General features: G+C 41.9%; 1 protein-coding gene across 1 annotated transcript; it reads right to left on the bottom strand.

The window, feature by feature from the left end:
- Positions 1-6,797: 6,797 nt before the first annotated feature.
- DUSP27 (dual specificity phosphatase 27 (putative)) lies at positions 6,798-9,637 on the bottom strand (the record flags this gene model as incomplete). Its single annotated transcript, XM_009582188.1, has 1 exon — positions 6,798-9,637. A coding segment is annotated over one exon (2,840 nt), but the record flags the coding sequence as incomplete, so codon positions are not given.
- Positions 9,638-11,210: the final 1,573 nt, after the last annotated feature.

An 11,210-nucleotide genomic window follows, 5' to 3' on the forward strand; every position in this document is an offset into this window, starting at 1 on the left:
TCTTTCTTTGATATGGTGCCCTGCAATAATCAAATGGAGAGATCACAAATAGGCAAATCGCTAAAATTAGGCATGTTCCTGGCAGGACGCAACCTGGAGCATATAGCTGTCTGGCCAGTTGTAAACAGTTCTTGCCACCATGGTTATTTTCTAGTATCACTCAGAAGTCTGAAAAGGCATTGAGCTCCAGGTAGATGCTGTTGTTAGTTGGGTGATGCTATAAAAATGATCACTTCCTTTAAATGTTTCTGTCTTCTAACTAGGATCACCTACGTCCTGGTTCAGTTTTATGCCCACACACATGCCCTTCTGACTGGAGTCATCCTTCCTTTCATGGTTACTTGTGCAGAGTCCTTGGTAAGTTTGAATCAGGTTTTAAGATTTATTGATCTAGCCTTGTCCATTCTGTCGTGTGTTCTTTGATTTAATTTAATGACCGTAAAGCATTCAGGCATATTGGCATGAAGGGTGCACTGGAAAAAAAAAGTGATTGATTGATTGATTGATTATGTAGAGACATTGTTCTCTCCATAGTTAACAATGAAGCTAGTTTTCCATTATACCCATTTGTGTCTTCCAGGGCATACATATCTTAACTAAAAGTAAACCAATCTGCCTGCACGTATGAATCTATGTGGAAGCAGTTATACTCTTGTGTGAGGATTAAATTAGTCTATTTTAAAGGTACATGCAAATACAAATCTAAAAATCTTTGAAATGCAATTTAGAGGGGAAGGTTCAAAGCAAGACAGGATGTCCTTTCTCCTGCTCTCTAAGACGGTTTTCCCATCACCACACCTGGATAGCTTGGCATAGACATCCCAACATTTACTTTAAGTTGTGGGTCCTGGGAAGAACTGAATTCATATTGTTGCCTGCTTTTATAAGTCAAAAATGATGTTTTCCCTTTATGTCTGTGTGTGTATGTGTCCGTGCGTGCTTGCGTGTATGTGCGTGTGCACCCTGTGGCAGGGGAACAGCAGTCACGGGAAAACGCTGAGCTCAGAAGCTACTGAATGGTTGTTGCAGAGGGATAGATGGAAGTGACATGAAATCAGCTCCTGAATACGTTGAAATGTACCAAAGAACAAAAAGCAGTCTAGGAAAAAAAAAGGATAGGATTCTTCCATGTCAAAAAAAATTTCTGTTCCTAGGGGTAGCCAAAACGACAGGGTGTTCATTTAAGTGGATTATGCTGGTACTGGCAGTACACAACCTAAATACACCTACTTTGAACCTCTCTCCATTTTTTACATGAAGAACGACGTTACAAATCTTACTGGCCCTTAAATTACTATTCTTGTGCAAATAAGTTAGCACCTTGCTGAGATGACTGGGGCAATTCACACACCATTTAGAGCTATGCTCCACCTCTCTAGAGAGCTGTTTATTAGTCACACATAGTTCCAATTTTGGAAGTTTTCTTCACAATTAGAACAGCCAGAGATTTAACCCACTTTCATTTTTCTAAAGGACAAGTGAAATTCCAGAGAATAGGTAGGTAGCTCTCAAAAAGATTTTGCTGGAGTACATGAGCTTGCAGTGTCTGTTTCCAAGCCCTAGACTATATTAATCACATGCTTTCTGCATCTCTATAAATGTCTGTAAATTTAGGAAGGTCATGCATGTTTTCATGTTTTCATGGTATAATGTCTATGTTGAATGTATTCCAGCTAAACCCTTTAAGGAAAGACAGGCAATGCAAAATAGCCATCCCCAAGTAAAACTTTTTGTCTCATAATTCACCTAGCTCTCCACTACAGTTAACACATAAGCATTTCTCAAGGAGCTCTAAAAGAAGGAAATGGTGCTAAACTCCTTTTAAAATTATCCAGTCTAAACTAGTGCCACATGCAATAAATCAAATTGCTCTGAAAATCCTAGATGGGGGGAAATGGGCCATGGCCCCACACCTATCAGTATGACAATGCAGAATGCAGCTGTTACAGTAGGAATAACTTATTTCTGGCACATTTCCGCTTCCTTCCAAACTTGCTTCTGCCACATTGAATTCCCAGTCTAGCATAGATGTCATTCTATCATCTACGTCCCACTAATGTCTCTCACCCTTTCCATTTCTCACAGTCCCCTTCACATTTCTCACAAACCCGTAATTTCTGTAAATCCCACCATCTCCTTCCTTCCCACAGAGGTTGCCCCGTAACATTTCGCCAGATTTTTATACATCTAAACAAATTAATATTTTGCGTTAGCTTCTTCGGCTTAGATACGTATCTTACTGTCTCCATCCAATGTAGGTCCCCTTCTTAATTTGCCTATTGTCTTCAGATCTCTTTTTGAACGCTTCTTACCGCCTAGCTCTCCAGCTTTCATCACCTTCGTACTTCTTTCTTCACTCAGACCCATGTCAAATGGGTTTCTCTCTCACGTATCCCTCCTTAACTTCTTTGCTTCCCACATACCCTGAGTTTCTACATTGTTCAAAGGACATTAAGGAAACAGAGTAGTAGAAATAAGAGGCCGGCTGTGAAGAAATGCAGAAGGACTTAATGAGACTGAGAGACTGAGCACAAAGATGGCAGATGAAATTCAAGGCTAATAAATGTCAAGCATTACACATAAGAAAACTTAACATATAAAATGATGACCATTGCCATCCAGCAACAAGATTTTGTGGATATAATAAATAGTTGCATGAAAATGTCACCTTGGTGTTCAGCAAGAGCCAAAAAAGCATGCAAACTGTTAGGAGTTAATAGGAAAGGAAGAGAGAACAGAAGAAAGAAGGTCATTATGCCACAGGATAAATCCCTGCCACACCTGCACCCTGAGTACTGTGTGAGGATTTGCTCCCTCATCTCAAATGTGACAAAGCAGAACTGGAAAGGGTTCAGAGAAGAACGGCCAGGGTAATCAATCAGAGACATGGAGCAGCTCCCACACAAGGAATGAGTAACTCGGGCTCAAAAACAGAGAGCTAAGGAGGGGCATAACAATAGAGGTGGATAAAATCTTGTGTGGCATGTAGATACTGGCTAGAGATTATTTTGGCGTCAAAGGAGGGTAGTGGGCAGAGGATTCAGAACAAAAAGGAGATGGCTTAGCATTCAGTCTAGAGTAAATTGTGGGACTTCTTGCCACAGGAGATCACCGAGGCTAGCGGGTACAAGGCTATAATGGCTATAACTCAAAAATGACTAGGCACCGCCATAGAAGGAAAATCTATCCAGGGCTATTAAATACAAAAGTATCACATCTGGCTCAGGAAGTCCTTGAGTTGCAAATGATTAGAAGCTGGAAGATCATGCTGGGGAAATATCACTTATATCACTGCTCTTATATTCTTCCCTAGGTATTCGCTGTTGTTCTCTGTCAGAGACAGGATATTGAGCCAGATGGACCTTTGGTCTGACCCCATATAGCCTTTCTGATGTTCCTGTGTTTATATTCTTAACTGACTGTATGGATGCTCCTTGCACTTTCACCTTCCACTATACAATGCCAACCCCCACCCCCTCCTGCCTACAGCAGCAAACTGAGGCTGAGCAAAAATACCAGTCCCAGCGCATCTTTGCTGAAAAATCCTTCCTAGATAAATTTGTGTACTTACCTTCTCTTTTAATCTAGTGTCAGACCAGTGTCACTGCTGAAAAACCATCCACTCTGCAGCTCTGGTCACCTGAAACAATCTGTACAGACCTCTCCTCTTTCACCGATTCCCTATCTCCTTCTAAATTCTCATCTTAAAACCTGACTTTCTAGCCTGCCTTCAGCCTCTCCATTTCTGTCTCTCCTTGTTATTGGTCTTATGACTGAATGCTTTAATATTTTCACCATGCAAGGTCTTTATGTCACTGTTTCATGTAATTTATACCTGTGAGCTGGAGCCTTTCCCATCTCGCTTTCAAGCACCAGCCGTACACGGAATGGAGTCCAAAATGATCCCCACCCCCTTATTGCTTTGGGGGTTTGGCTTTATTAACAAGGATATAAGCAATAAGAAAATAAAGTTCAGCTGTTTCTAAGGCTTCTCCCTCATGACTGCTCAGCCAGCATCTTAGATGGCCTCTCCCCAGCAAACCATTTTTATCTCCCTTTTACACAAGTGAACTAATAAGCCACCTACCTCAGTGAGTCAGCAGAACCCACTTAACCCTTTCCCAGAAGGGTCAAAACTCGCTATCAGGACGCTTTGGCTCAGGCTTGTTATAGAACCATATTCTGCCCCTCAGTCTTGAATAATTTATTTGTGCGGCAGACCTAGATTACTGTTTAAATCAAAATGCTACCCAAACAAAGGCTGTGCCGTAGAGTGCAAAATGAAACCAATTACTACATCATATAACGCTCATCTTTTACAGTGTAAGATGCCCCCTACAGTACTGCAGAGGGCGGACATTTCTGTTGAGAACAGCAGCCAGCCATAGGAAGCGGGAGAGAGATTTTTCAGAGGCAACCGGCCTTTGATAAAAAAGTAAATTCAGTGCCAGAAGGTATTGCACACTTCCACTTTGATCCGCTGAAACTTAAGACCTTTTCCAGACTGAAATTAAAGCAAGCTCCCAATATGCATGTGCAGAACAACTTTACCAGGGATGAAGAAAAGAGGAAAATGCCTATCCTACCACACGTTGCAGAAATTCAATATAAAATCTCAGAATGTGGATCAAAGCCTGGAATTCCACTACTTAAAAAAAAAATACAACTCATAGAAGTATGCAGAAATAAGGGATGCATTGTATTATATATTATATTGTAGTAGAAGTGCATTATAAGCCTTATAGCATCTCTGGATGCCTGAAACATTAACAAGACCATGTTCCTTATGTACTTCAAAAATGTAATCTGAGTTTACTCAAAAAAAAAAAAAAAAAACCCACACAAGTAAAATATGTTCTTTCTCTTATTTTTCTACCCCTGTTATTGTTCAATCACCTGATTTTGAGACTCCATTCACCTGACAATAAGTAGCAATCATTTACCCTAGTCCTGGCTATCAGAAAGAGTCATCTTTATCTTCAGAGAAGCAGGGATAATGTCTAATCAGTGAGTTATAGTTGGGAGAAATGATTCTAAGTTTAGGAAAATTGGCAGCTGCATTTTGTTATCAGTAACCATTTTTTAGATAGCATTGCTGATGTGCGTGGCGTCATACAGACAAGGACAAAGACCCGGCCCTTGCCCTGTGGAGCTTACTGTCTATATTACACAATTAAAATAGGGAGAGGTACTAGCATAATAGTAATAGTGAGCTCTAAGGATCACAGTGGGAGGGAGAAGAGATGACAAGAAAGACAAAACTTCCTGTGGGAGGGCAATACTGCACCATCCCTCCATTGTTGTTTTATACTCGGCTCTGCCAGAGGGTTTTGTTGTTTCAAAATACAGTCTGTACAGAAGATGGAACAGATAATTCCGGAGTAGAAATCAGGAGCAACTGGCCTAGGTGTTTATAAGAGAGAGGTGGAGGGAGGATGTTGACTGGTGACAGAGTTGGGTGCTTTGACGCGTCAAAGACAATGTTGACTGGTGACAGAGTTGGGTGCTTTGATGCGTCTAAGACACAGCGTCATACAGGCCACGCAAGTGATGCTGTGGCAGGCCTGGGAGGTCGTGCCACACAAGCTCATGAGGCTCTGCAGGGCATGGAAAGACCCGAGGCTCTTAACTTCATGTACCCAGTTAACATGGAGACTGCGCTCCTTCCACTCACTCTGAAAAGTGGGCTCTGTAGCTGATGATACACGTTAACGGTAACACGCCAACTAAACCTACCATCTCCTAAAAATAAGCTTCCAAGTACCACATTCAACAGACATACAATTTGTCCTTAAGTGCATGGTGCCTTATACCAATGCTTTAGTTATATATCATTTTATTATGAAGTCAGTTTGTGTATCACTCTTTTCTTATAAGGCAATCGTGTTGAAAATTAATACATGACAATCTGACTATAGACATAAAAGCACAGATTTAGCAGAGCTGCATACATAAACCAAACTGAAGTCGGTACTTCAGAAACCCAGCCTAACCTAACACTAATCCTAACCCTAACTCCGTCTCTTTAACTACATCAGAACATAATTTTTAGACGGCTGTTAATATTACTGCATTTTTCCTTTTTTGACCCAAAGTTATTAGCAGGAATCAACCATACTGAAGCAGAGATGACTCCATCTAATAGAAAACAATGGTACCACAGGAATACATTCATTACTGCATTGAACTTCTAAAAAGAAGGAGGCATCTTCTTTCTTCTAGTATTTCACTTTGCTTCTGCTACTTAGCGAAGTAAAACAGTACATGTATTCCTCTGAACTGTCTTATTTCTGTAGACATTCATAAGACTGGTGCAGAAAATGGAGCCTACCTGGCAATATCCTCTCAGTGGTATAAAGTAAAACTGATTAAGAGAGGAACATTCTTCAAGTTCCTAGAAAAGGCTGCTGGCTTCTTCCATTTATGATCAAAAACATCCTAGAAAAAATATCCGCAGTCTTTAACGAGACTAGAAATTGAAATAACCAAAATGGGATGTGATTGGTCTTTTGAATCGAGGTGCCACCATTACTTGCTTTTGCTGCTGAAACATCGTTTGGCTCCTAACGGCTTCTAACATTGTGTTCCTACCTACATTGATCATTTAATACTAGCATCTTCTCTCTGACAAACCACAAACACTTCCAAAACTTGACCTCTTCCCTTTATTGCTTTTGATTAAGAAGAGAACTATCTGCAGGAAATGCCCTACAAACCACAAAGGATTATCAGAAATATAATGATGAGTGATTCAGGGACTCCGTGGCTCTGCTTGTGTTCCTATAATCTGATCTTGGTCACTCTTCCCTTCTCCGCCGGAGCTTTGCTGTAGTTTCTTCTAGTCGGCTTCTCCAAGCAGCGATAATGGCATCATCATCCATCTCTTCTTCCTCTTCTTTACGCATGTTTCGCCTGTACTGAGAAGACTGTCTAGATGCAAATCTTTCTTCACTTTGTTCCACTTTTGCCTCCTTTCCATCCTCTTCAGACTTTGAAAAGCTCTGGGTGAACTTTCTCTTAGCTCCAAATTCTGACATGTCTGACCTGGCCTCCTCTTCACACGCCTCCACATGATGAGATCTAACTCGACTCTGTGTAGATGGTTCAGGGGATTCAGAGCCAAAGGATGGTTCAGGTGTTCGGCTGAAACCATGCAGCTCTGGGCTCTTTTCTCTGGAACTTATTGTCTCACTGACCCTTGACCTTGTGAACTTATACATCTTTTTGTCCTCTTTTGCAGAAGCAGATGAATATCTTGACATGGATCTCAGTGAATCTCCTTTTGACTCGTAGGAAGAACAGCTGTCTAGCTCTTCTCTTTGGGATCTGGAGAATCTGTAACTGGATGTTTCAGAATCCATCTCTCTAACTTTGGATGATCTGCTATATTTCTCTCTAGCCTTCTCACTCTGATCATAATATGATGGTGGTTCTCTTTCTGCTTTCAGGCCACTGAGCCACTTGGTAATATCAGTCTCTATCTCTGACTTCGCTGCACCTGTGTTTGCAGGTTGACTGGACGGATCAAAGGCTGTATCAGTTCTGTCAAGATCTGCTTGCAAGGGGCGCCTGTGGCTGTTTGTTGTACTCTCTGTGTCACCTTCTATCTCATTTTCCTCTCCTTTGGTCATCTTTTTTTTAAATAAAGTGCTGCGTTTATTGTCTCTGATCACCTTTTCAATTTGATAATCTGACATTTTCTCTCTCATTTCCATTTGCATCTCCTTCTCCTTCCTCCTGAGTTTCTTTAGGTCAACATCATCAGCAAAGAGGCTGTACAGTGGTTTGCTTGTCTGTGTTGTCTTCACGTTTGAACTAGTTCCTTCTGTCCTTGCGCTCACTGAGCTATTGCAAGACAGGACAGACTGAGACTCAGCCCTGTGCATGTCCTGCTGGCGAAGCTGAGAGGTGGCAAGAGATGAGCCACTCTGAGAACTAAGAAGAGAAACCTTATCATCATCTACACGCCTGCCAAGCTCTCCTGACATTACGCTGGAGGCCATTGCAGAGGATGGACGAGACAGCATCATGATCTCATTCTGCTTTTGAGCAATGGTTTCACTGACCACGTTAGCGATCCAGTTCTGAATGCTTGCCATGGATATTGTGTCACCTGGGCCAACTGGGAGATTGGGAAGGGGTATACTTGGCATCTGAGGCTGCATTGCCCCTGTGCTGCTCCTGGTCTGTGATAAAGATGAATGATTTGTCTGCATGCTCAGTGCAGAAGCTGCGTCCTCGGCACCGCTTGCAGAAGGCGCTGAGGGCCAGAAAGCTGACAGTGGGATACTCCCACTCATCGTACTCTCTGTCTCCCAGCTGCACATGGACTGGCTTTCTTCTAAAATTTTCTTTGAACGTTCAAGGAGCTCTACACGCCTCTGCTTCTTTTTGGCTGAAGCAGAATCCTCACTTTTGGCAAACTCCACAAATTCCTCCTTGCTTTCACTGCCCACCTTCTTCTGCCGCTTCATTTTCCAAGCCTGGTAAGCAGTCAGGTTAATATCTGACAAACTCTTCCCTTCTGTCCCCTCCCCACCTGCCTGGCTGCCATCTTCTGCTGGAGATGGTGCAGAAGATGATGATGATTCTAAATCCTTCTTGTGAAAGCCAAACTGGATCCTCTTGACCTTCCACCTTTCTAGAGGAGTCAACTTGTCTTTGTTCTTTTGGCAGAAATTGTAAAAGGAGCTACTGTCTGAAAACACGCTCTCCTCATCCACATCCCTCTCCTTTCTTCCTGTTTCTGGGGATTGTCTCTCCCCACCAATTTTATTCTTAGAATGATACCTCTGAGCAGCTTCCTTCTCAATCTCCAGGAGCCTCTGGTTCCACATGTCCCAAGTGCTCTCTGAAGACATAGAGCCTGTGCGGCTCCTCCTCATCCTGCTAAAGCTACTGGCTTCCAGGTGTTGCTTTAGGGTTCGGATCTCAAAACTGCTCACACTCTCAACATCACTGAGTTCACCTGATGGGTAAGGTCTTCCTCCCATGCTGGAATCTCCATCCTCCTCCCTGGGTGGACCGTCCATTTGGTATTTCTCATTTCTGCGCTGCCAGTCATGGATCCTCTGTTCCACATCCTCCTCAGATTGTTCCCCTTCCCGATCCAGAAGCTTTGGAGATGTTCTTCTTCCATGGTTAACTCCTGGTTCCTTTGCAGGCAGGCCTTGTTTCTTCCTCCATTCCTCATACAACTGTTCCTCTTCCTCCTCACTGATGAGGGTGGAGTGTTTGGAAATCCAGCTAGTTTTTCCTGCCGATGAAGAGCTCATTAGACTACCCAGCAGGCTGCTGGTGTCCTCTTCTTCTACTGCGATGGAGTGGGCTTTGGCTCCCATGATGCTTTCTGAGTCCCCAGCTCCAGACAGCTGGGAAGAAGTCCCTGCATGGACAACAGGACTTTGACTAGGAGTGACTTCTTCATCTCCAGTACGCTCCGACTCTCGTTCCTCCAGCAATTGCTCGTTGAGCTCCCTTAGTTGTTTCAGAAAGCCATCATTGGGGTAAATGGCACGCTTCTTTCTTAGAGTCATCAGAGCCTCCAGAATGGTCATATGGTGGTAGATCATCAAGTAAGCAGCCACCAGCACAGCTGAGCGACTGATTCCCATTTCACTGCTGACAAGGATTTTGCCTACAGATATTGAATATAAAAGTAATTAGCTATTTTCAATAACATAGAGAGGTTGCTCTGATATGTAGCACAAAAGCATTCTCTGAATAGTGTTAAAAATTAGACAGATTATATGCTTCAGTGACTGAAACCAATACTAAATATTTGTTAGCTTTGTCTTAATAAAAATCTAGATACATATGAATAAAAACCACATTAGTTTCAAAGGCTGTGGGCAGGCACATTTTAAGACAATCTAAGTAATATTTGTATTTTCACCTAGACACTTCACTTCCCCGAATAATCAAAAAGCTTGTAATAGGTATTAGAAAGACAAGTGATACTGTATTCTTGACTTGCTGGCTAACTTAGGGTAAGACATTTAAGCTTTCCATGCTTCAGTTTCCCATATGTAAAAAGGGAGATATTAGCATTAGCCTCCAGGAAGGTATGGGGAGGATAAGCAAGTAACTTAATTTTTTTATAAGGCACATTATAGGCCTTAAATACAATTTTATATTAATTTAATTATATTTTTGCCAGAATCCAGATCTGCTGTTTTGCAAGGTACACTCAAAACAGTTACATGTAGACTGAATGGAGGCCAGAGCCATAGTATATCTCAGAACAGGAGAACCAAGCAACTAGCAGAAGAGAGCTGATTTTGACTCTGACAAACTGATACAGCTGCTCCAAACTACTGGGACCCAACGTTCTGTAAATAGTGGCTGCAAGAGCTAGAATCAAAGCTGAGGATCATCTTTATTTCAAGGCATTCACACAGAAACCACCTCTTGCAGAAAACTAAGCTTTGGCACAGAAGAATTGTTTTTTAAAGTTACTTCTATAGCAAATTACGGTTAAAGAAAAGCTTGTAAATATGAAGAGAGCTTAAATGAGGCTTTGCTAGCCTGCAAATAACTGAAATTACTGTTTCTAAATGTGTGATAAACTCCAGTTTAATCAAACTGTTTGCACTGAAACTTAATGAAGCCAGTTTAAACACCACCTTTCTGATTGCTGATATGTTACCACAAGTATTTATCTAATGTACCTATTCCTACAATCCCGAAATGTCTTTTATACCTTTCTTAGTATCAAAAGTCTCTCACTTGCCTTCCAAGGGTTTTAAGAGCCAGTAAAGCCTATCTAACAGCTCACCAAAAGGGAAGGATCTCATTCCTTGCTTTCTTTCGAGGCTCCTCTGTCTCCCCGCAATGTTGGCTCAACTTTTCTTGTGTACTAACAAAACTTCTCACTTTTCTTACTGTCACTTCTACTAGGAGGTAACCTTTTGTCTCTCTACAAAAATTAAATGCATTGAATACATACATGAAGAATATCAGTGATATCAGTGATTGTGATGTTCATTTTCATATTGAATTCCATAAAGATATTTCTAACTGTCCACTGAAGCTGCAACAAAATGACCAGTATGCACTGGAGGTTCACAGAATAACAGTTGCCATGGAATTGGGTCCAGTGAATTATACAGTAGCCTGGGTGTAGACATCCAGGGGTTCAACCCAGCTGTTTGGATTGGCCTGTTCTTTTGTAGTAAGCATCCTGGCAAAACTGAAACTCGCGGTGTACT

The sequence above is a fragment of the Fulmarus glacialis genome, unplaced genomic scaffold, assembly GCF_000690835.1.
Source record: "Fulmarus glacialis isolate BGI_N327 unplaced genomic scaffold, ASM69083v1 scaffold42777, whole genome shotgun sequence".
NCBI classification, from domain to species: Eukaryota; Metazoa; Chordata; class Aves; order Procellariiformes; family Procellariidae; genus Fulmarus; species Fulmarus glacialis.